Source organism: Ovis canadensis, chromosome 24, assembly GCF_042477335.2.
Source record: "Ovis canadensis isolate MfBH-ARS-UI-01 breed Bighorn chromosome 24, ARS-UI_OviCan_v2, whole genome shotgun sequence".
NCBI lineage: Eukaryota > Metazoa > Chordata > Mammalia > Artiodactyla > Bovidae > Ovis > Ovis canadensis.
This window is the reverse complement of record NC_091268.1, coordinates 43,430,299-43,456,671: the sequence shown is the minus strand read 5'-3', so window position 1 is coordinate 43,456,671 and position 26,373 is coordinate 43,430,299. Positions and strand designations below refer to the sequence as shown.

General features: G+C 41.0%; 2 protein-coding genes across 9 annotated transcripts in view; both read right to left on the bottom strand.

Annotated features, from left to right (window-relative positions):
- Nucleotides 1-8,485, bottom strand: part of TMEM248 (transmembrane protein 248) — a 42,747-nt gene extending 34,262 nt beyond the window's left edge. Inside the window, exon 1 of the mRNA XM_069569835.1 lies at nt 8,272-8,485. The gene's annotated coding sequence lies outside the window, so the exon portion shown is untranslated. The remainder of the gene's footprint in view (nt 1-8,271) is intronic.
- Nucleotides 8,486-11,002: 2,517 nt separating this feature from the next.
- The window catches only part of RABGEF1 (RAB guanine nucleotide exchange factor 1), a 48,307-nt gene continuing 32,936 nt past the window's right edge, over nt 11,003-26,373 (bottom strand). For all 8 annotated transcript variants that reach the window (XM_069569827.1, XM_070289481.1, XM_069569830.1 and 5 more), the window contains 5 exons: nt 22,679-22,760; nt 21,828-21,960; nt 20,493-20,584; nt 15,796-16,052; nt 11,003-13,313 (listed from right to left, as the gene is read on the bottom strand). In XM_069569827.1, the coding sequence (XP_069425928.1) occupies nt 12,915-13,313; nt 15,796-16,052; nt 20,493-20,584; nt 21,828-21,960; nt 22,679-22,760 (963 nt within the window). In that variant the 3' untranslated portion in view covers nt 11,003-12,914. The remainder of the gene's footprint in view (nt 13,314-15,795; nt 16,053-20,492; nt 20,585-21,827; nt 21,961-22,678; nt 22,761-26,373) is intronic.

The window sequence follows — 26,373 nt, the reverse complement described above, 5'->3', positions numbered from 1 at the left end:
CTCTATTTCTTTGCATTGATCGCTGAGGAAGGCTTTCTTATCTCTTCTTGCTATTCTCTGGAACTCTATTCTTTGGAATTCTTTAAAAAATAAAAGTCTCATTAAATGTTGGAATATATGATTTTTTAAAAAGTACACTGTGCTGGTGTCTCCCTTATCACTATGCTCTTACAGTGAAACTAGGGTTAAAGGATGACAGAGAAACTTCAGAATCTTCCCTGCTATACCCCAGTTTATTGAACATTTTCATATTGAAAAAGTTTTCTTCTTCAATATCGGACCTGGTTGTCTCTGTGCTGGAACTATAGTTAAGGGCTCCAGAGGCTGGAATATTTCCTCACAAGATACCACTTCTATTAATTCAGACCTAACTGCAAGAATTCCAAATGATTGATGAAACTCACGGTCCTTTCCCCACACTCTGCCACACTGGAGCTGACAACAGAGAGTGTTTTGTTGCCTAGTAGTTTGGATAGATGCAGAGAAATACAACTGTCCCATCAGAACCTCAGAATGAAATGACGTGGAGGCCTGTCCGAGTCCCCTCCTGTTTCCATACAACTTGCCCAGTGGGGAACCAGAAGGTCCTGCTTCAAAGAGGGGGAAATGGATTGAAATTAATGATATATGGAAGAAGATGAGCTTGCTGCTGAAGGAGAGGGAGAGAATAAATTGTTGATAATGTGGATGCTTTTTGAGGAGCTTAGAACAAGGGAATAAATGTCTCTCAGTTCTGACTCACACAATCCGTGGGGGCAAAGTACATGTTTGCCAAAACCTTTTCCTCTTTTGAACAGCCAACAGAGTGATCTGACTGATGTGGAAAACAGTTTGGCCTCAGAAAGTTAAACATAGAATTATCGTTTGACCAACAAATCTCTTCTGAGCTACACACTCAAAAGAATTAAAGGCAGGAACTAAAACATCCTTGTGTAACAATGTTCACTGCACCATTATTTGCAAGAACTAAAAGGCAGTGAAACCCAAAAATCCACCAACAGGTGCATCAACAAAATGATATAAACATCAGTTCAGTTCAGTTCAGTTGCTCTGTCGTGTCCAACTCTTTGTGACCCCATGGACTGCAGCACGCCAGGCTTCCATGTCCATCACCAACTCCCTAAGCTTACTCAAATTCATGTCCATCAAGTCGGTGAGGCCATCCAACCATCTCATCCTCTGTCGTCCCCTTCTCCTCTTGCTTTCAATTTTTCCCAGCATCAGGGTCTTTTCAAATGTGTCAGCTCTTTGCATCAGGTGGCCAAAGGATTGGACTTTCAGCTTCAACATCAATCCTTCCAATGAACACCCAGAACTGATCTCCTTTAGGATGGACTCGTTGGATCTCCTTGCAGTTCAAGGGACTGTCAAGAGTCTTCTCCAACACCACAGTTCAAATGCATCAATTCTTCAGTGCTCAGCTTTCTTTATAGTCCAACTCTCACATCCACACATGACCACTGGAAAAACCACAGCCTCGACTAGACGGACCTTTGTTGACAATGTCTCTGCTTTATAATATGCTGTCTGAGTGAGTGAGTGGGTAAAGTTGCTCAGTCGTGTCCGACTCTTTGCGGACTGTAGCCCATCAGGATCCTCCATCCATGGGATTTTCCCGGCAAAAATACTAGAGTGGGTTGCCATTTCCTTCTCCAGGAGATCTTCCCAACCCAGGGATTGAACCCAGGTCTCCTGCATTGTAGGCAGATGCTTTACCGTCTGAGCCACAGTCTAGGTTGGTCATAACTTACCTTCCAAGGAGTAAGTGTCTTTTAATTTCATGGCTGCAATCACCATCTGCAGTGATTTTGGAGCCCAGAAAAATAGTCTGACACTGTTTCCACTGTTTTCCCATCTATTTGCCATGAAGTAATGGGACCGGATGCCATGATGTTAGTTTTCTGAAAGTTGAGCTTTAAGCCAATTTTTTCACTCTCCTCTTTCACTTTCATCAAGAAGTTCTTTAGTTCTTCTTCACTTTCTGCCATAAGGGTGGTGTCATCTGCATATCTGAGGTTATTGATATTTCTCCTGGCAATCTTGATTCCAGCTTGTGCTTCATCCAGCCCAGCATTTCTCATGATGTACTCTGCATATAAGTTAAATAAGCAGGGTGACAATATACAGCCTTAATGTACTCCTTGCCCTATTTGGAACCCATCTATTGTTCCATGTCCAGTTCTAACTGTTGCTTCTTGATCTGTGTACAGAATTCTCAGGAGGCAGGTAAGGTGGTCTGGCATTCCCGTCTCTTTAAGAATTTTCCACAGTTTGTTATGATCCACACAGTCAAAGGCTTGGCATGGCCAATAAAGCAGAAGTAGACGTTTTTCTGGAACTCTCTTGCTTTTTCCATGATCCAATGGATGCTGGCAATTTGATCTCTGCTTCCTCTCCCTTTCCTAAATCCAGCTTGAACATCTGGAATTTCATGGTTCATGTACTGTTGAAGCCCGGCTTGGAGAATTTTGAGCATTACTTTGCTAGTGTGTGAGACTGAGTGCCGTTATATGGTAGTTTGAGCATTCTTTGGCATTGCCTTTCTTTGGGGTTGGAATGAAAACTGACCTTTTCCAGTCCTGTGGCCCTTGCTGAGTTTTTCAAATTTGCTGGCATACTGAGTACAGCACTTTCACAGCATCATCTTTTAGGATTTGAAATAGGTCAACTGGAGTTCTATCACCTCCACTGGCTTTGTTAGTAGTGATGCTTTCTAAGGCCCACTTGACTGCATTTCAGGATGTCTGGCTCCAGGTGAGTGATCGCACCATCATGATTATCTGGGTCGTGAAGATCTTTTTTGTATAGTTCTGTTTTGTTGCCGCCTCTTCTGAGTATCTTCTGCTTCTGTTAGGTCCATACCATTTCTGTCCCTTATTGAGCCCATCTTTGCATGAAATGTTCCCTTGGCATCTTTAATTTTCTTGAAGAGATCTGTAGTCTTTCCCATTCTATTGTTTTCCTCTATTCCTTTGCACTGATCACTGAAGAAGTCTTTCTTATCTCTCCTTGCTATTCTTTGGAGCTCTGCATTCAAATGGGTATATCTTTCTTTTTTTCCTTTGCCTTTCACTTCTCTTCGTTTCTTAGCTATTTGTAAGGCCTCCTCAGACAACCATTTTGCCTTTTTGCATTTCTTTTTCTTGGGGATGGTCTTGATCACTGCCTCCTGTACAACTTCATGAACCTCAGTCCATAGTTCTTCAGGCACTCTGTCTATCAAATCTAATCCTGTGAATCTGTTTGTCACTTCCACTGTATCATCATAAGGGATTTGATTCAGGTCATACCTGAATGGTCTAGTGGTTTTCCTACTTTCTTCAATTTAAGTCTGACTTTTTAAAGTCTGATATATACACAGAATGGAATTTAATCTTAAAAAGGAAAGAAATTATGATACTTGCAACAGCAAGGATTAGCCTTGAAAACATTATGATCAATGAAATAAGTCAGAAACAAAAGATTATATAGTATGATTTCCCTTACACAAAGGAGCTAGAATAGGCAAATTGATTAGGACAGAAAGTGGAATAGAGGTTACTGGGAACTGTTGGGGTTGGGGAGTGAGGAGTTATGTTCAGTGGGTACCAATTTCTGCCTGGGATGATGAACAAACTCTAGAAATGTATAGTGGCACAACATTTGTGAATGTGCTTTAATGACACTGAATTGTACACTTGAAAATGGTCAATTTTATGTTACATACAGTCCACCAATTTTTTTTTTAAGTGAGCCGACAGCCTGGTACCTAGTGAACTTCTAGGCGTGGTCTATGTCCTCACAACAGACAAACAGGTGGAAGGTCTGACCACGTAACTGTCTGGACCAGGACAAACATGGCTATGCCTTCAGGTTCCCATTTCCTTTATTTATGTAAGTAGAGATGATCTATGTTCAGACATTTCTCTCATATCCAACTGAGGACACATGGGCCTTGTTGAGAGATTACTCTTGCTGGGAACCAATATCTGTCAAAGTACACGACCCAAGGAAAGAAGTCTGGTTATATTCCCAAGATGTTTTGAACCTGAAACAATAAGAGACAAAGCCTTAAACCTATATTCCCATGAGAAATAATATACGGTACATGAGAAAAGGTACATTTTATTGGGAGGGGCAAAAAAAAATCAGTGATAGATTACTTATGGTTTAATCAGTCAAAAGAAATACCCTCAAAAGCATAGATTGTTATTGATCAGGGAGGAAAAGAACTGTCAAATATTTAAAAAGTCTGTGCTGGTGGTACTGGATGGAGCAGCTGTCGGTTTCAGTGAATACCAACCCTCAAATGACTGCAAACACTGGGAATATGTGTGCACATCTAGATTCTCTACACGAACAGGTCCTGTTCCCAGGTGTTCTGTGCACATAGGGTGACAGCCTTTGGCTGCGATACCGTTCCTTACATTAACGGTGTTGCTATCTTGTACCCTTTTCATGAGATAAACTCTGGATTTGTAAGCATTGTCATATGGAATCCTGACCTTTGTGTGTCTTCAGCAATTCAAACCTGTTTACCATTGGGGTAGTTTTCCTGCATTAACAATCAGTCTCCTGATGGGGGCGCTGACAAGGACATAGCTCCTCTTTGGTACTCCCGCCCCTAAAACACAAGTCCTGTTGTTCAGTCGCTTAGTTGTATCTGACTCTTTGAGACCCCATGGACTGCAGCCAGGCTTCCCTGTCCTTCACTATCTCATGGAGTTTGGTCAAACTCATGTCCATTCAATCAATGTTGCCATCCAACCATCTCATCCTCTGTCGCCCCCTTCTCCTCCTGCCCTCAATCTTCCCCAGAATCAGAGTCTTTTCCAGTGAGTTGGCTCTTCACATCAGGTGGCCAAAGGATTGCAGCTTCAGCTTCAGCATCAGTCCTTCTAGTGAACACTCGCATCTAGTCACCATGAAATGATCAAACAAATCCCAGATGAGCGACGTTCTCTAAACATCAAGCCCACCCTCTACATATATATACCAATGTCATGAAAAACAAAACTCCTCATGTACACATTAAATTTCACAATCATCCTCATGTACACATTAAACATCCTACAGTTTTGTCAACTATGTCAATAAAGCTGAAAAAACATACCCAAACAAAATAAGGCTGGCAATTATTTAAAGACTAAAAAGACATGACCAACAAATGTGGTAATTAATCCTGCACATGAAACTGGATTTTACCAAAAAAAAAATCTATTAATTTGGTCTGTTTATTGCCTCAAAGTTAAATTTTCATTGTTATGTAAAACACTGTCCTTATTCTTAGGAGATATATATCTAATGTATTTAGGGATATAAAATTATGATATCTGCACCTAACAAGTACTGCAGCCAGAGTGGGAGGAGGGGCAGGGGAGAAAGAAAAAGAGGGAGGGCAAGAGAGAAAAAGCAAATGTGGCAAAATGTTAAGGATTAGATCAAGGAGAAGGGCATATAGGTTGTTCATTATTCTTCTAATATTTCTGTAGATTTGATATTTTTCAAAATAAAAAATTTCAGAGGAAAAACTAACAATCACTGTACTACATTAGACCAGAGGTCGACAAACTTCTGCAAAAAATATTGTAGGTTTTACAGGCCACAGGAACTCTATTCTAACTATTCATCTCTGCCACGTGGTATGAAAGCAACAGAATGAATGGGAGTGGCAGTGTACTGATAAAACTTTATTTACGAAAGCAGGGGGTGGACCAGATTTGGCTGCTGGTCATACTTTTTGACCCCTAATTTTGGCTGTGAGCAACTCAAGGCTGCACCCTAGGGTGGACTGGAAATTTATGGCTGGAATTGATAAAATTCTTAAAACATGAATCAAATACTGTAGCTTGAAATGCTATAATCCTAGTTGCCTAATAACAAAAACAGCCACACCCCATTTCAAACCTCTCCTCTTTTTCATCTTATCTCTAATAAAAACTCTTCAAATTTCATTATCTTCCTGAAGCCCCAAAACTCTTTCTTTACCAACCTCTCTCTTCTCAGTTCTCTGAGATCTTGGGGAGAGTTGATATAAAATGGTGCTTTGAAGTGGAGACTCTGTGGGAATGTAAAATGGTACAATTGCTATGAAAAACAGTATGGTAGCTCCCAAAAATTAACAAGAGACCCGCCATATGATCCAGCACTTCCAGGAATATATCCAACAGAACAGAATCAGGATGAATGGAAGTCTGCACTCTGTGTTCACTGCAACACTAGTCACAGTTGCTGAGAGGTGGGAAAAAACCTGAATGTCCAAGAGATGACTGGATAAAGAAAATGTGTATACATATGATGGAAAGTGACTCGGCCTTTAAAAAAAATAAGGAAATTCTGAGACTTCCCTGCTGGTCCAATGGTTAAGACTCTGTACTTCCACTGCAAGGGGCTTAAGTTTAATCTCTGGTTGGGGAACTAAAGACCCTGCATGCTGAGCAGCCTGGCCAAAATATTAAAAAATAATTAAGAGAATTTTTTGCAAGTTATTATATACGAGATGGATTAACAACAAGGTCCTACTCTATAGTACAGGGAACTGTATTCAACAACTTGTGATAAACCACAATGGAAAAGAATATGAAAAAAAATGTATATATATGCGTCTAACTGAATCACTCTGCTGTACAGTAGACATTAACACAGCATTATAAACCAACTATACTTCAATAAAATACATTTAGAAGATTTTTTTAAAGGAAATAAAAATTTTATTGCAGAATTCTGCAATATGAAACATGGATGGACCTTAAGGACATTAGGCTAAGTGAAATAAGCCAGCATGGAAAGACATGTACTGCCTAATTCCAGTTCCAGGAGGTATCTGAAATAGCCAAATTCACAAAATCAAAGATAGGAAATGGCGGTTACCAGGGGCTGGGGAAACGGGAGATGGGATTATTCATCAGTAGGCATAAAGTTTCAGTTAAACAAGATGAATAAGCTCTAGAGATCTGCTGTGCAACATTGTACCTAGAGCCAACAATCCTGTACAAAATTTAACCCAAAATTAAACACACAGAAAATTCAGAGGATAGCTCTCACATTAAGAGAATAGATCTCATTTTAAGTGTTCTTACCCTTGTAGCTCAGTCGGTAAAAAAATCCGCCTGCAGTGAAGGAGACCTGGGTTCAATCCCTGGGTTGGGAAGATCCCCTAAAGGAAATGGCAACCCACTCGAGTATACTTGCCTGGAAAATCTCATGGACAGAGGAGCCTGGTGGGCTGCAGTCCATGGGATCGCAAAGAGTCGGGCACAACTGAACGACTAACACTTACTTACCCCGATACAAAGTAAAAATAGAACAAGAAGAGTGCGGCTCTGGAGCTAGACAGCCAGGGTTTGAATCCCGGTTCCCCACTTCAGCTCTGTGATCTTGGGCAAGACACTCACATCTTGGTGCAGCAGCCTCATTTCTGTGCCTCGGAATAACAGTAATACTTCCCTGCAGGTTCCCTGAGAAGGCTCAATGCATGTCGTTGTGGGAAGCACTTAGCACAATGCCTAGCGTGTATATGCACTAATTAAGTCTACCTATTATTATTCCTGTTAGTCCAGGTTTATTAGGGCATCCCCTGTGGCTCAATGATAAAGAAGCCACCTGCCCATGCAGGAGACAAGGGTTCAATCCCTGGTCCAGGAAGATCCCACACACTGCGGAGCACACCAAACCCATGCACCTCAACTAAGGAGCCTGTGCTCTAGAGCCCAGGAGCCACAGCTACTGAGGCCCGCATGCCGCAACCACCGAAACCTGCGCACAGTAGAGCCCACGCTCCACAACGAGAAGCCACTACAATGAGAAGCCAGCTCACTGCAACTAGAGAAAAGCCCTCATGGCAATGAAGATTCAGCACAGCCCCTTACTTTATTGTAAGTAAGCTAAAGTCAAAGTCCAGGCCATGTTACCTTTTCACGGTCCCTCCAGCACCATTCTTCATATGTAGTCTGGGCTCCACATATATTTAGGGCAGAAAATTAGTACATTTTAAAGACGCTTCTGCAGACCACCTTGTCCAACCCCTCACTAATCAGTTCACCCAAATACCCACAAAGGGCTCATTTCAGAACGAGTCACTCTTACTTTGGGGAGGAGAAAGTTTCCACTTGAAATAGTGACCATGTCCATCCGCCCCTCTCATTTCCCAAATCAGGAGAAAAATGACCAAATGCCTCCCGCAACCCACCTCTCCACCACCCAGAGCAGATGCCACTGGAATTTCAGCTTAATTCCGACAACAGACTCATCCTAGTGCTTAGAGGAGAGGCCTCCACATTTAAGAATGCTTACCAGTGTTCTGGCTGCTACCTCAAATCCAAGAAACTAGCTTTCTTTCAGCTTCATTGACTTTTTACTAAGGGAGCAAGCGATTTTCTTCTGGCAGGGAAACCATTCGACAGGTGCATACTCCTGTGGAGGAAATTTAAGCCAGACACCTACCCCTGCAGACAACTCATTATTCTTTTAAAGCGGGGCAGGCCAGCCAAGAGCTTGATTCCACCCCTAGAGGTGGCATTCTGTATTGGCAACCACCGAGAGGTTGCCTGGGAAACCCTGCTCAGAGACAGCTGTGTCACTTTTAAAACAAACTTCTCCCTTTAAGAGCTAATGTGTGCTAATCCAATTCTGTCATGCAGTAGTTTGAAGCTTTTGTTTTTATACTCTGAGAATATTTTTTTTCTGTTTTCTGATGATAAAACTACCATGCCATTGTATAAAGTTAAGACCAAGGAAATACCAAAAAGGAAAATTAAAACCATCTATAACCCTCAAACCCAATGGTAATTACTGATGAGATTTTGTTTTTCTCTAGCACTGCTTGGAATTTTAAAACAGATTTGGAACTATGCTTAATACTGTATGAGGATAGCTTTCTGCATAATTATTCTCTAATTGAAACATCCCCCTCTACACAATTTAAACATTGAATTTTTAAACTTCTATACTTAATGTTTTTATATAACTTTTAAAACTACTTTCTTGGGCTTCCCCAATGGCTCAGAGGGTAAAGAATCCACTTGCAGAACTCAAACAGGGCTCTGTAACCACCTTAGATGGGTGGGATGAGGAGGGAAGGGGGAGGGAGGCTCAAAAGGAAGCAGACATAAGCATACCTATGGCTGATTCATGTTGATGTTTGGCAGACACCAACACAATATTGTAAAACAATTATCCTTCAACTTAAAAAATAAATTTAAAAAAAGAGAATCTGCCTGCAATGCAGAAGACACAGGAGACTCGGGTTCAGTCCATGGGTGGGGAAGATCCTCTGGAGGAGATGACAACTCACTCCAGTATTCTCACCTGAAAGATCCCATGGACAGAAGAGCCTGATTGGCTACAGTTCACAGGGTTGCAGAGCTGGACAAGATTGAGCGACTAAGCACAAGCACATTTTCTTAGCATTGCTAATTATAGAAATAGGGTTACTGTGCCATTAAAGTAAAAAGATTTTTAAGGCTCTTGACACACAGCCCTGATCTGCTGTCTGGAAATCTTATAATCTGCGCTTTCATCAGTGAGGCACATTTCTCTATACACTCATAAAGTGCTATTTCTGCCATAAGATGTTCACCTTTGCCAATGTGACAAAAAAAATTGTTACTGAATTACATTCTATTTCTTTGGTTACTAATGACGTTGAGTATTTTTCATCTGGTGTCCATTTAAAAAAATTTATGATCACTTTTTAACAAACTTTTATATATAATTGGCAGAGTGGTGAGTGCCATCGATGTTTCTGATCTCTCAAAGCACATCTCTTCATATTCAAAACTATGCAAGCAGGTGAAACGCCAAGAAAATCTAACATGTTGCGATGCTTTCTTAGTCACAAGAAATCTTGAACACTTCAGGGAAAACAAAGAACATTCCCAGATAAATCGCTGTCCATTTTTAAGTCTATATGGTGAACTGTTCACGTCCTTTGTAGTATTTTTAAACGTTCAAAGTTTTACAGTTCTTTATTTGAAAAAGTACTTAAATTTTTTTTTCATATTTGATTTGTCTTTCTTGTTTTTCTCCCAGCTTTATGGTGTATGCTCATTTTCATGTGACTCTCTGCCGCCTGCCAGGCTCCTCTGCCTATGGAATTCTCCAGACAATACTGGAGTGGGTGGCCATTTCCTTCTCCAGGGGATCTTCAGTCCAGGGATTGAACTGGACTTTTCTTGCACTGGTAGGTGGATTCTATACCACTGTACCAATTGGGAAGCCCAGCTTTATGGTGATATTGACATCTCACTGTTTAAGCTGTACATTTTGACTTCGTACAACATAAACATTGTGGAATGATTACCACAATATACTTGACACATTCATCACTTTACCTAATGACTTTCTCTTTCTGGTGAGAAATTTAACATCTACTATCTCACCAACTTTAAACAGTACTTACAGAAAGTTTTTGTTAAGTATTGAAAAAATATTTTCTTAAAACATTTACTTATTTGGCCGCACCAGATCTTAGTCACAGCACAATACGTGGGATCTTCTATCTTCACTGCAGCATGAAGGATCTTTAGTTGCAGCATGCAAACTCTTAGTTGCAGTATGTGGGATCTAGTTCCCTGACCAGGGATTGAACCCAGGTCCCTTGCTTTGGGAGCAAAGGACTCACCAGCTGGGAAGTCCTTCTTGTTCTTGATTTTAATTAATGTCTGTTTCATTTTTAAGTACGATAATGACTGCTGTGGTTTAAAAGGGAAACCTTTATAACATGAGAATATTAATACTGTCTATTTTCCTAAGATGAAGAACCAAAAATCGACCTATTGGGAAGAGGAATGGATTAGGAAACTTTATTGATAAGGGCTTCTGTTCCAGTCACATTTATAGTACATAAAATGCCAGTATTTTCTGGTTGAGAAAACAGAAACCCTGGCTATGATATTGATGCTGACTTAAAGAGAAACTGTAAGGCAAGAGTCCAAATAAGAATTCAACCAATATGAGACATGCTTAAAAAAAAAAAACACAGTTCAACAATTTACACACAGGTTAGAAGTCAAAAGAAGACAGCTTTTTTTGGGAGGCTGATATGCACATTTTATTTAATAAACATAATGTACAATGACTAGAAGAACGGTATATTCCCAGGAGAAGTAAGAGTGTGTATGTATACCTGGATTAGCACCTAGAAAGTACATAGAAAAGAAAAAAAGGGAAAACTCTCTACAAAGACCATCTGGGCCCAGGTTTCTATGAGCACATTCTCCAGACACTTGATGGTAATATTCCAAGTGAGCTTGGCGATCAGCTGACTCAGCTGATTGCTTCATGTCTTCAGTGCTTTAGGACAACAGATGTATCAATGTGATGCATTTTAGATGTTAATTTAAGAAAAGGGCAACAAGTTTTATACCCACCCTAGTTTTATTCCAAAACTATTGCACTACACATCTGTGGTACACCATGAGGAAGATACTTGAAACGCAAAGGAAGCTTTCTTAACTGCTTGTGTGATGTGATCTTGTGCAAAAATGGTGCCCTGGGAATTACAATTTCCCAGGTACTCCGAGAGTCTGCAGACATCACTGATAGGGAGGAGAATCACGATGGTGTATTTAGTTGTGAAAGGCTCCACCAGGATTAGAAAAGGCTCCACACTCCCAGGGACTGGAGAGCTTTACCGAATGAGCTCGGAGTTCACATTTCACTGTACATTTGGTGCCATTTTCTTTGGTTACGTCATATTAGCCATCAGGAGGAAAACGCCTTTGCTTACAAAGCAGATCAGCAGTCCCTAACTGGAGGCAGAACGGGAGACATTTGGCAATGTCTGGAGACGACTTTTCACAACTGGGGGGCTGCTACTGGTGTCTAGTGGGCATAGAGGCCAGGGACACCACTAAATACAATACACAAGGTGGCGCCCAAATAAAAATGTCCTCAGGCTCCGAACAGTACTGACGTTGAGAAACCCTGAAAGAGGCTTATGTGACATGTGACTGGACTGTCCATAAAGTCACAAGTACACTATGGAAGCAGAGATGCCCCTCTCCCTTGCCTCTGCATTTTAAAGCTCAGAGAGATGTTCCATCAGCTCTCACCTGCAGAGACCTGTTCTTTCCTGGCTTCTGACTCGGCCCCAGGGCAACTGCCCTGACCAAGAGCTCAGGGAACATTTGCTGAATGGAAGGAGGTCAGAGGCGCTGGAAGCACGGTTCAGCCTCCAGTCTGTACTGAACAGTAACTTCACAAGACTGAAAACGTGATTCAATGGGGTCACGTTCTCTGACTGAACAGGACCTCGAAGTCAGGGCTAACACATTGTTAAAGCTGGAGCCAACATTTCAGGGAGAGTATGTCTAAGTATTTCTGCATTCATTTTAGTGGGGCAAACCAAATAAAACAATGTTAAAAGGCAAATATTCAATATACTTCATTTCCAACCAAAAAAAAAAAAAAGAAACGGAGTTAACACATGAAATGCCATGCACAACAGACACCATTCCTTCTTTTTTTTTTTAACATATTTACAATTTTACATATTTACTTAGCAATATATCTTCTATCTTTACAATTATAAAATTATGTCAAACTGTAGGAACAGTGGTACCACATACATTTTTTGTAGCATTCGTTTTCTCCTTTAAAAGGCAATTATTTAACCAAATCCAAAAACACACTGAATGCCACAGAGGAAGCACATAGGAAAACCATGGAGAAAAAATAGATTTATAGACAAACTTTTCATACAAGCCTTAAATGAATCTATTTCAGTGACTCAATAAATAGTACTTTATTATTTACTAAGCCTCCCTTGACAGAAAAACAAAACAAAACGAACAAAACAATCCCCACAAACTGTACCTTTAAAAATGCTGATATTTCTAAGCAATTAAGTTATACTCTAGACCCCAATCAGTGGACTGCAGGAAGGGCTGGCTACAATTCAGGCTCAAATAAATACTATCTATGTTAAGTTTTCATCATCCTGCGTAAACTTGAGGTTGCAACGGTGGAGGAAGTTTATCATTTTCAACATTTTCAGAGTCAATAGCTGCTACAGATTGATTTGGGGGTCTAATTTCAAGTGGGTATTTCTCAACAATGTCTTGAACCTCTTTTGCGATTCCATCCGTCCAATCTATGAGGTCTTTCTCAAGTTTCTTGGCTTCATTCATAATCCTTTCCTGTCGTTCATTCAACTGAGACAGGAGGTCCAAATTCTTATACATCTGCTTCACACCTAAGCAAGCATCAGGAGACCAACTCTCAGATTCCTGCTTCCTGGGAGAAGTCTGGCCAGACATGTATCGATCAAAATCTTCCTGACTTAAATTCAAAGACTGAGCATCTAATTTCTCAATGAAAGCCACGGCACAGCACTATAAAAAGAAGAGAATGTCATTTATTATAGTTATATAGGAGAGCTACAAACATTCGAAGAGAAGGTAAAAAAAATCCTTTTATTACAAAGAATTTAAATAGAATCAAAACTTGACAAGATAATCTCATGAACCTCCATGGACTGCAGCTTCAAAAATTACCATGGCCATTCATGTTGTTTCCTTTATACTCCCATCTGCAATAATGCATTTCTTCCTTTAAAAAAAATTAAATCTAACTGCCAAGTTCACTGAGCCAGAAATTCAGTCCTCTCCTTGGGTGGTTCGAAGGTCCTAGGGTCTTGTACAGAATGAAATATATGAAGAGGTACCTTTAGTATTCATTCCACAATGGTTATCACAGAGCTTCCTGTGTGTTTCCTTGAAGTCACAGGTGCTCTGCTTCCCTGCCACGCTGTGGGGCAGAGGAATCACAGTGTGGCCTGGAGCTCCAGGGCCACGCCCCACAAGGCCCTTCCCTGCGGAGAGGCCTTCCCAGCTCTGCCATTGAGCTCTGCCACGGCCTGCCACTAAGCATGTCCGCAGGTACTTGTGTGCACACAGACCACTGGTCCTCAAGATACTTTAATGTCACAACAGTTAAAATAATGCACTTTGACACCAGACAATCTGAGTGAAATGTCACCTCTGTCAACTGACAGCCCAGAGCTGTGTGACCCTAGAAAAGTTACCTAAGCCCTCTGCGGTTCCCACATTTGTAAAATGAGGGAAATACCACCCAGATTTATTGTGAGAATTAAACAACATAGCACATGTCTCACAGGTCTGTAGTAAGCAATGAATAAATGGTAGCAATTATTAGCACAGAAATGCTGGGGGAAATGCTGAGTGACACAGACATCTTAGTTATACCCTCAACTAATTTTTTCTAGAAGGAGCACATACCATTTTCATACTTTTTTTTTTAATAAAGTATTTTCATGAGGAAAACATGAAAAACATCACAGGAGAAAATAGACAGCTCTCAGGATTTCTTTTCAGAAATTTGTTCACAGGATCTTACCTTGTTATTCATAAAAAAGCGAATCTCCTTAAAGAAGATTTAGCAAATCTATTTCAACAGCCTCATCTGACAAGAACGTGCCTGTCTGACCCTTACCCACCGGCTTACACTATGTGTGTGGAATCAGTGCAGCCTAGTTTCTGGAAAGAAGAGGCCTCTAAGATGGTTCTGACATTCCTGGTCTAGGCGAGTAGATACACAGTACTGCCACTAATGGAAACAGTACATAATGGAAAAGAAAGAAACATATTATGGTAAAGTGGCTTCAGTTTTGAACAGATTAAGTCTGAAGCATAATAAATTAGCTGGGAAGCTCAGAGTGAGGTCAAAACAGGTGACCTGCAGGTCATCATTACAGGTGACCAGCAGCGCTAGGACCAGAGGAGACGGTCTAGGGAGAGAGATGCACGGAGGACAGAGCCCCCAGGGAGTGACACATTCAAGGGGACAAGGAGGACACCAGGCCCACAAAGAGCCCAGGGAGATGGAGGGGAATCGTGGACGCTGAGGCACATGAGAAGTTCCAGAAGGAAGGCGTCACCAGGAGTGTTAAAGGAATGAAGTGAAGCAGAGTTCCTAAGGCATGTGGCAACTGGCCAATTTTTTACTTTTGCCACAGCGGTTGCACTGGGGCTGTGACTCTGAGTCTGGCAAGAAGAGGATGAAGAAAAAAGATGTGCACACAGTTAAGGCTGTGGGTCAGGGGGCCAGGAAGAGCTACAGAATGCAGGCGATTCAAGGATCCGTCTTTTTAGACAATTTACCAGAAATGCTTCCTTATGTAACCTGGCCTCCCCTCCCTACTTAATACCCTGAACAGCTTCCTGCACAGGAAACAAAGAACATAAGGTGTCTTGAGACTGAAATTCATGAATGAGACAATAAATCTAGTCTAACGCAAACAAGGAGAAGTCCAGCGGTCAGTAAAAGGAAGTATGTGGCTTCAGGCCTTAGATGTGTGTACCTCACAACTGTCCCGCCTAGTGTTAATTAGTACTGTAAAAAAACAGGAGCTGAAAATCACTGCACACCCTCTATGCATCGGCATCTCAGTATTCAGTTTTAAGAGGGAATTTGTAGAAATGAAACAAAAAATAAACATTAAGTCTTTTAATAAAGGAATCAGCCCAAGATCTCATTTATTCATGGTTAAAACAACCAAGTAAATGAGCGGCTCTTACAGCCGGGACTCCGGGGAGCGACAGCCAACAGCACCAAAGACACTCAACGCGGCCATCGTGTGTCCTGTAGGGGAACCACAATGGCTAAGTCCTGGGAGGTGGTATGTGTGCCTGGCCTGGTCACATGTGCTCTGTGATACCAAGCAAACATCCTCAGCTATGCTGACCCCTCAACTCCAGAGCACGAACACGTCACAGGCCTGTGAGAGCCCTGTCACATCCTTAAAATGAATACCTCTGGGTTCCTCTCCACAACACCAGCAAGTCAAGTCCTTACCAGATTGGTGAAATAGTAGCCATCCTCGCCCGTCATCAGTCGGCTTGGGTTGCAGAAGCGGGTGATGTACTGGATGTTGGACTGAAGGCGTGGGGGGTTGCCCTTCAAGACAATGTAGATGAGTGTGGGTAAGAAGTCATCGGCTGAAGCCGGCTCGTTCTTGGTGATCTTGATGGCATTGAAGATGTGCTTGCTGCACTTGGTGATGCAGGCCAACTTATCCCGGGGCACGCGCTTCGAATCCATCTCGATGATATCTACAAAGGAGAAGAGATGCTGCTTCCAGTGAGGAGACAGTTACATCAAAGAGGCGTCGGGATCATCGTATTTCGTCTCTTAAGTTACAGAGGTGCCCTCGCTAACCCCTTCTCCACTAGTTAACTTAGCGTATGAGAAAGCCTGCAACAACAGCAGACATTAGCTCACACTTGGGCACAGGTGCCCATCAGCCAGGCCCTACACTGCGTGCTCTACAAGCATAATCTCTCCATCCCCAGGGTATGCACGTGCACTATTAAGGGAGCTGAGGTTCAGAGAGGGTCAATGATTTGCCCAAGATTATACAATAAAAAGGCTCATAGCAGGGATCTGAAGCCAAGCCTATCTAAGTCTAAAGCGCATTCTTCAAGTCATGATGTAAAATGCTTATGAGCTCCCCAGAGAAATAAGCAGAGTTTTTGTTCCTTGTAAATACATCATAAAACTCAGTTCAGAAGGCCTCATTTGCATACAGCTTTTTAGAAGTGCGGCTATTTTACAAGGCATCTCTGAGCTGGTTATCAAAGTGCAAGCGGCTGAAATCCATCACACAGAGGTCCACAGTGGCCAATCCTCGTGGCATATAAATCTCCCACTAGCAACAAGTATCTAATAAGAACTTTATGACACTTATAACCTGCTGGGTAGCAGAGGGGATGAGCATAGGTATTATTTAATCTCATAAACAATACTTTATTTCTCTCAGAAGCAAAATTATTTCACTGCCCTTCACTACCAAGAAGTCCAACTAGCAGGCTCTTATAAGTTCACATTCTCTGTCACAAGGACTAGGAGGCAATGAGGAATGATCAAGTTTGAACTCTGCACTGTCAGAATCACACAAAAGGAGGGCAGGTGGGTGCCTCTGGACAGATACACCTCCTTACAGTCTAGAACACCATGAAAGAAAAGAGCTGAAGTGGTTTGACACCAATTTCTTGCCATTAGCAGAAATAAAAGTTTCAGATTTAGGTGGTTCGGTGGTACATGCCAGAGTTTTTTTTCTGCTCTCAGCTCTTATCCCCGGGGTCAGCTACCTGGCGAAGTTCTCACAGGACCACCAGCCGTGGAAGACTAACGTGTGGGAGACAGGAACACTGCACAGTGCTGAGACCTTATTTTAATTTACTCATACTTCCCCCGCCACTACTTACCTGTCTACTGTATGAATTATATAATTGTTTTATTGTTCAAATTTTTAATTCTGGGTTTTAATTACTGTTACTATGTCTCAGCCTATTTATTTTTCTTTTTCTATTTAAATACAACTTATTAACAAAAAGATTTGGGGGAATGTCCACATATATATATATATATATATATGTAATTTTTTTTTAACCATTTTCACCCTATTTAGCATTCTGCCTTTTACTGTTAGTTTTCATTCTCCATTTCAAACATTTAACCGTGTTCTCATTAATCTTTATTCCTTAAGTTTTAAAATAAATTAAAAGTGAATTACAGGCACATATTTTATTGTACTTCACAGATACTGCAGTTTTTTGTTTTTTTGTTTCTTTACAGATTGAAGGTTTGCAGCAACCTATGTTGAGTATCTCTCAGCACCATTTTTCCAACACCATTTGCTTATTAGTTACTCTCTGTCTCCGTGTCACATTTTGGTATTTCCTGCATATTTCAAACCTTTTCATTATTATTATATGTTACCATGATCTGAGATCTTTAATGTTACCATGGTAATTGCTTTGGCATTTTAAGCAATAAAGCCTTTTTAAAATAAGGTATGCATATTGCTCTTTAGACACAATGCTACTGCACACTGAAGAAACTACAGTACCATGTAATATAACTTATCAGCACTGGGAAACCAAAACGTCCGTGTGGCTCACTTTACCACAGTGTCTGTTTTATTGCAGTGATTGGGAACCAAACCCATAGAATCTCTGAGGCATGCCTATATTTTCTATCTGGACGCATTTGTAGCTGCCCTGCCAAGGAGCAAGGTCAGGAGTGTAAAATAGAAGAGAAGAAAAAGGAAAATAAAGGGGAAAACAAAACCCAAGGGACTTCTCCCACACTCTCCATCTGGTAGTGAACCCCACTCTTCCCAGTATCTTTGAGTCTGAGAAAAGTTTCTTTTTGCTTTTAGACCACCCATCCCCAGGAGCAGTTCCATGATTTCTGCTGCCCTGAAGTCTAAACTAGGAGATGTGGAAAGAAAAGTAAACAACGCAGGAAACACGACTGCATTAGCTGTTCCTCCAGTAAGGACTTCCCTTCCCAACCTGCCTGCTATGACTTACTTTTCAGAGTCCTCAGACACTGCTTTGTGTTTTCTGTTCAGGGCTTTTGAAAAAAGTGAAAGCATTAGTCTCTCAGTCATGTCCGACTCTTTGTGACCTCATGGACTGTGGCCTGCCCAGCTCCCTTGTCCATGGGATTCTGCAGGCAAGAATACTGGAGTGGATTGCTACTCCCTTCTCCAGGGGATCTTCCCAACCCAGGGATCGAACCCGGGTCTCCTGCACTGCAGGCCAATTCTTTACTGTCTAGCCACGAGGGGCCAGGAGGAAAGACAGGGCTGAGGGTGGGGACTCTATCTTAGCAGATGTCCAGACTTATCTTTAATGCGGTTTTGAAAGCAGAATAGGTGGTACTCCCAGGTCAGTCAAATTGGGTGCTAGTGACATTTTGGCCAGATGATTCTGCTGCAGGGACTGTCCTGCACACTGAAGGGTGTTCAGCAGCACTCGGGGGTTCTACCCACTAGACGACGGATGCCAATTCAAGTGGCACAGGCCTCAGTGCAGTGTATTTATAAACAAAAAGGACGGTCCTGATTAGAAGCAGACAGTGATTTAGAGAAAGTTCACTGATTATCTCCACATTTAAGACTATTGTTAGAGACTGTCCTTTTGAAGGCTGACAAGTTCATAGAGTAGGAAGAAAGTGATCATATCAGCTCTGGTCCTCAGAGGCAGAATGTGCCTGCTCTTGGACTGGCAAGAAGAGGGGGCTAAGATGAGACCGTAAGAAGGCTTTTAAAATTTTGTGGCTATACTTTTACTATCAAAAGATCTCTTCAAACTTAGATGCCAAGAGAGTAAAGTCCCACAGCTCAAATTCTGTTAACAAACTGCTAATATACTGACATCTACTTTCTTATTTTTATTTTTCAGTAAACAATGATTTGGCACTTGTAGTTTCTGGTTTTATAAGGTCTGTCCTGTGGCTTTTTAGAAAAGAGTCCCCAACATAAATTCCTGTGAAGTACTTTAAATGGAAACCAGTTGATCTTGAACTTACTAGTAAGAGTCTTTGGGGAAAACGTAAGTATACAGGCTTTACTTTCAATCTCTTATGGATATCCCCTGAGCAAAAGGCAGGGGTTGGGGTTGGGCCTTGACCCAAAATAGTCATTCATGGGACCCATGAGGAGCTTAGCAGAAAAGCTCTGAGCAACAAAGAGGACGGTATTTAGTGAGGACAATTAAACTCTACACAGGGAGTTACAGAAATTAATACATTTTATACCAAGAGCTGAAATGTGAAAAAGTACAAAGAGAAGCAGAACATGAGAAAGTGGAAGAATCATGTTAGCCAGAAGACAATTCAGTCCCTGAAGGGGCCTTGAAGCTAAGTTTCTGTAACGGCCTCACCTCCTTTCCAACCCTGATAATATCTTAAGCAAACCCTCATTTCTTACTGTAACTCGACTCTCTGGTTCTTATAACCAAAGGAGACTACTTAATGGCCCACCTCTAGCACTGCTAACATCAGCTGACACACTTTCCTTCCCAGTAGAATGTCATTAAAAATCTCTAAATTGGCAATCTCTTTCCAACTCTTCTCCTTAATTAAGGAGAAGTTGGGCAAGTTGGATGTCTTCTCCACCAGTTTTGTTTTAAAACTTTTGTGTTGCACTTCTGCTGGGTTATTCTTTGATTAAGAAACAGAAACATTAGGTGACTGGACCTGTCCAGAATGTAAGAGCCACACTGATTTAGGGCACTTCATTTACTTCTCCAACTAACCAGAAAAGAAACTCAAAGCACATCTCTGATTAACAACCAACTAGAAGCATCATTTTAATATATAATTCTAGCTTGGGGATAACCATGCCTCACCAATTTCATCCCTCAAAATTATTCTGATACATAAATGCAGTTGAGTTTTAAGAAATTTACCAAAAAAAAAAAAAAAAAAAGAAATTTACCTAGTTAACTTTAGTTTCAATGCTCAAGAAATAAGAAACAGTCATGGAAAATAAAGGGGGAGAGTGGTTTAGTTGCTGATCTGAAACCTAACACTCTTAAATCACTTTTTACCACATTCCAGTATAGCTTTGGCAATCTGCATTTTAGAAGTATTTTAGAAATACTATCTTTTTGCTCACTGATATAAGTACAGATTTATAAAGCAAAATGCTAACTTCAAGCGGAAAAGATCCAAATACAGAAGTTCTTAGTGTCACTGACCTGTAATTGCTTTCACCACCATATCAGACACTTCTGGAATTTCTTCATTAACAGGGACACAAAGCATCTGAGGTGTAACCCAGTGCAGGGCTCTACCGAGAGAAAGAGAGAGACAGTGAAAAAAAAGGTCCAAGGATGGACTGTAATCATTTATCATGGTATTTCCTCAGTGACAGAAAAAGATGGGGCACAGCTGGCTCATCAGGCAGTCCCAGCCCATGCACGTACTAGCAGCTCAGCTGATGTGCCAGGCAACTGGAATCCTACGATGAGGCTTCTCTTCTGCACTTATCACAAGAAAGCAGAAGACAATTTTTCCGGTTGAAATGAAATTGTACTACATTGGGAAAGCAATGGATATTTGAGAATGAAGATCTGGGAAGAACCTGCTGCTCCCTGTCCTCACTGCCCACCTTTTAGGCTCTGCCCTCGACTTCTGAAGCACACTAGAGCCCGAGTCAGAGATCATCAGGCGTGTGTCGCTTCCACCTGAACTACTGAGGTTTCTGGTCACATGGTAATTCCACTCGTGAAATTCTGCTGCCAACCCTCACCACCTGCTTGACTAATGCTCTCACCCTGCACCTCAGTCTAAAGCCCACCGAGTTACTTCTGACTTCATCCCTTATCTTCCCAAGATCAATTCCACACTTCCGATGAGACATCATCAAGTTCAGAGCTACCGATTACTAGCCCCGCTGTCTGGGAACCCCACTTGTGATCCGAGGCTCCCTCTCCTTCAGAAACGCCTCTTCAGGCTCAGGCCTGGCCCTGTTCCCACCTGTCAACGGCCTCTTTCCCCAGTGCTCTGCTGCCACTAGAATGCACAGCATGGGGACTCGCTTACTGGCCATGGAGCAGTGGGTGCGCTGCACAGTGTTAGCAACCAGGGCCAGTGGAACGATCCAGCAGGAATGGCTGAGTCACCCCTGGGAGTAACAAAGACAGACAATACACACTGCCTTTCTACGGATGTTCACAGCTTCCTGCCTGACAAGATAGTTAGTGCAGTGAAATGAGAACACAGTGAAATTTCCTCTTGTTCCTTGGAAATTCTGGAGATCTGAACAGTCTCAAATACCAGGCACAGTTCTCATCTAAAGCTGCCTGGATTCAAACAGATGCACAAGATGGAGACCTGAGTCTTCTCCTCTTGTCAGTTTGCCACATTCCTCTTCTTTCTGACATCACAAAGGAGTTTACATGCTAAGGATGGCAGACACCTTAGCCGTTACTTGCACCCAAGGTCTGAAACTCAAGGGCCCTGTTTTCTCGGATGTGTTCTTCCAACAGGAGGTAGTAAATACAACAAGGAAAAGCAGAACAACCAACTACCTGATCCTCTTCTGAATAGCAAGATCTTTCTTCTCATCATCAGTAGTTTCTGGACAGAACACGTATTTATAGAGACGAGTCATGATGTACTTTTCAATCTGATCCATTATCTTCTCAACTCTTTCTGGAGGCACTGAAATATTCAAAAGGATATTTGAATGAAGGATGAACAGTTGAAATGAAGAGTAATGTCTTCATAGTACTTTCAATGTAGCAGAAAACTAATTTAACAGAAATACATTAAAAACACTCAAACAAAAGTATAAGGTATTAAAAAATACTCTAAAAAAATTACCCTAACTTTTGGGGCTGCCTTTTACAGAATTCCTACTTCTAACTTAAGCTGTCTGGCAGGACCTAATAGGTGTACACCCTGCTTAATGAGAAGACCTTACCATGGTGCTACATTAGAAAAGCACTTGAAATTTCCAAGACTGGTATGTGCTGGCAAGACTCACTCTTTCACTTTTCAGAGGTCTACTATCTGACCTTAGAGGTCACTCTAAAGTAAACAAATGGGGCAGATTTCTCACCAAGATGGCAATTCTGAGATGGGGGTTTTATTTAGAAGCCTCCCAAGGGGTTTTACCTGTCTCTATTCCCAATGAAATTATGAAATATTGCTCAAGAAATTATCCAATTGCCTGATTATCTTGCAATGACATACATGGTGGTATTCAAAGATACTGCTAAGTATAAAACCAACTACCTGAATGTTATTGGAGTAAGCTACAGAACAGAGCAGGCAAACCAACAAAGACTTTTGAGAAAGAGAGAAACTACTAAGAGACTCAGCAGGAGGCCTGTGCAAATACCAGCAGTCCCTTGGAGGCGGGCTAACACAGGATTACCTTTTCCACGAGTCTGCATTCTTTCAGCCACATTCTGGTAAAAATCCTGAGTACACTCTGACTGCTCCTCAATGCTTAAGTCCTGAAACAAAGGGACAAAGAGGCTGCTAAGTAACTGAAAGATAAGGAGGAAAGCTCTAAATTTTACAAAACTTACTCCTTGAATTAATCCCAAAAGTATTTACAAATTCAATTACTGCTGTAGGGAAGAAAAGCCTGTCCTTTAATATTCTTTACCACATTCCATGACTTCTCATTTCTTTCTTCTGCAGACACATATTCTTACATGGGTATAATGCATATTTTTATAATTTACATGCATATGTACATTCTGACTTACCTAGTCTACTTAATCTTTTGATGCCTTTATAATATTCCATTATATTAGCCAATTTAACTATCTTCTACCACTGTGTGCCATGGATTCTTAACCTTTTTTCACTATATATTGCAGCTATAAACAACTGTGTGAAGATAGTTTATTTGGGGTTATTTCTTTGTGATTCATTTACAAAAGTGGCCTTAACTGCTTAAAAAACATGAACAACTTACTACAGTTCTAAATATCTGTTGCTAGACACAATCTTCAGAAACTCCAAGTACAGACATTAGCCATGTATGTGTGCTTATTTCTCCACAGCCCCTCCAACACTGAGCATCGTAATTTTTATTTAAGTTTTACTGATTTTACAGGTGTAACACATATATTAGTATTTATTCCCCACTTTCTTCCAAAGAATATTTGAAGTCTATATGAAAGATAAACCCAGCTCAGCGCAACCTAGAAAAATGAAGAAACAAGACAAAACATGGAGAGAAACAGAAAGTAGAGCTGGAAAGATAACACTAAAATGTCTTCCTTGAAGATACAGAAGTTAGTAAATTTTGTCTCCAAAATCAGGAATTTCTCCAAGGGTTCTCATGAAGATGTCATCATAGGAGGGCATGGATATGGCGCAAGACAAATTCCATAGGGCTGCTTCTCACAGACCACCTCTGCACGGGCAAATGACGTGGGTCAATAAAGCCCCGATGAAGCACACAGTCCCTGACGCCCTGGCTGATTCAGAAGAGATGGCCTGGGGCGAGGGACAGTGAGCAAACCTTGCCCACCTGCCTTCACAATGTCTCGTCCACCCTCCCTGGTTTGGGTTCTCATTACCTCTCCCCTGGAGTTCAGCTGCTCTTCCCACTTTTGATCTTTCTCTTTTCAACTGATCATCTTAGGTCACGATCTGGTCCTCACGTTCCCTGCTAGGTTTCCTATTGTTGAGAATCTGCATTTAGCTTTCCCGCCTCTCTAACAATGTAAAATTATTCTCTGTCCAGATTACTTCTGCTCCTCTCCAGTCCTCCAGAAGCTGCCCAAGGAAGTCCCACAGGGTCTCATTCAAGGCTCAGTCCCCGTCTCGCCTCCTCTGCGAAGATGTCCCCTCCATTCCCTTGGTCAAAATAACCTTGCAGGCCTTACAGCACTCAACAGCGCTCTGTCATACCTTAACTGTTGCACTCCTTAACTGCCTGAACGTTTAATACCATTAAACCCTTTTCCTGATTAAGAACAATTTTCAACAGTTCCAAGTTTAGCTCCTCTCTATAGATGAAATAAGTACCTTAATCTGTTTTCTTCTAATGTTTTTCATTCTTAGCTATTTTATTTGGTGGGCATGTAAGGTTCATATCAAACACAGACCTTAAATAATCTGCACACAAACTTCCCTGTCTTCTTCAGCAGCAATTAGTAAAAAGCAATCCTGTTCCCCCTTGTTTTTCTAATTCTCATATAATTTGCTCCTGAGAAACTGAATTTATTTCTGGAATCCCTGGTTTATTTCACCATTCTCTCTCTTTTCTCTCTATATATGAAAATCATATCTAGTTGTGGTAACTTTCATTTTAGTATATTCTGAAGTGTCTGCTATATTTAGAAACTTCCCCTCCCAAACTCCTGCTACCTTTTACTAGAATAAACAACGTAACATTGTAATTTAATATTTTAAGTGTTCATACTGACCTGAAAGGTATTTGTAAATTTATCTTTTTGTTTTCCTCAGTTAGATCCAAGATATCTGTACTTCCTCAGCTAAATCCAAGATAAAATCCAGAAACAGTCTTTTAATTCTTTGAATAAACTTCTGTATTAGATTAAGTTATCATTTAATATTTAATCTTTTTATCGCTATCATCTTTAAAAACTGCTCTTTTTTAAAAGTCTGCTAGGCTCTCTAGCTTTCTATCTCTGGCATCTTGTACTGTAACTGAATTTTGTGGATTTATCTCACCATGTTGCTAAATTTATCTCTATTGGTATTCTGTTTTTTCTCAGATTTTCCGATAAGATTACTTCCCCCCAATTTCCAGAAAATTATATTTCTATTCATTCTGAAAACATTTATTACATGGCTAATAGAATTCTAGCCACTGTACCAGGCAATTACATAAAAAATAACATTCTCAGAGAGCATTCAGATTGAACAGGAAGACTGAATGCAAATAATTTAGTACTTTCTGCAACAGATTATCTCCTTAGGTAGCTCAGAGGAAGAGACAGACAATAAACTAATTTATAATGTATAACATGGCTAACTTTCATTTGCATCAAATCTTAACAGTAAGAACACATTTCATTCTTAAGACTATTACCAGTACTCACTCCTAACTAGAAACTATGGCCTCCCTTTAAAGGCCTAAATGGCCTGTTTTATAGGTGGCAATAGATCACCTAATTCCTCCCCCAGCTCCACACAATCGTTATAATTTTGTTACAGTTCAGAAAACTCCATTTTCTATTTCTACTGCACAGATTTACACTTTAGCACAGTGTTTATTTTGCAATGTGAATTAACCTGCCACTCTGTTTTCTTATCCTGCTTTAGATTCTTCAGAGGACTTACCACAGTTGTATATTATAAATTAGTTTATTGCCTATCTCCTGCACTAAAATGTCAGTTCCCGGAGGGTACTATTTACTTTTGCGTCCTTGGAGGCTACAACAGAGCCAGGCATAGAAAGAAAGAATGCAAGGGGACATGCCTATGGCTGATTCACGCTGATGTAAGGCAGAAACCAACACAATATTGTAGAGCAATTATCCTCCAATTAAAAATAAATAACTTTTTAAAAAAAGAATGCAAGTGGCCATTTATTACTACTCTTTATACTATTGTAAAGACACAGGGAAACAGTTCTTTGTTGATCTCTCTTATTTCTGCATCTTGTGAGGAGACACTGGCAGCCTTTGTTCTGCACCCTTTTCCAGGATAGCTGTATAGTGGACAGGCCGTGAAAACAGGGGTAGGGCCCAACTCAAGTGAAAGGGTAGGCTGTTCACTGTCTAATATAATAAGGTTTCTTTCTGGAGCAAAAGTCAGGCAGGCTCACAGCCCTATAGAAGATCCTCTTCTTTAGCCTAACTCACTGCCTGTACAGGGATTACCTGGTTGATATACTCTGGCCACTGCTAATGCTGTCATAAACTGGCTTCTTTTTTTTTTCTGACCCAGGAAGCTTGTCTTCTGCCAGTATTCATGGAATTATGAAAGTGAAAGCATTAGTTGCTCAGTCGTGTTCAACTCTTTGCAACCCCATTGACTGTAGCCCTCCAGGCTCTTATGTTCATGGAATTCTGCAAGCAAGAATACTGGAGAGGATAGCCATTCCCTTCTCCAGGGGATCTTCTCGACCCAGGGATCAAA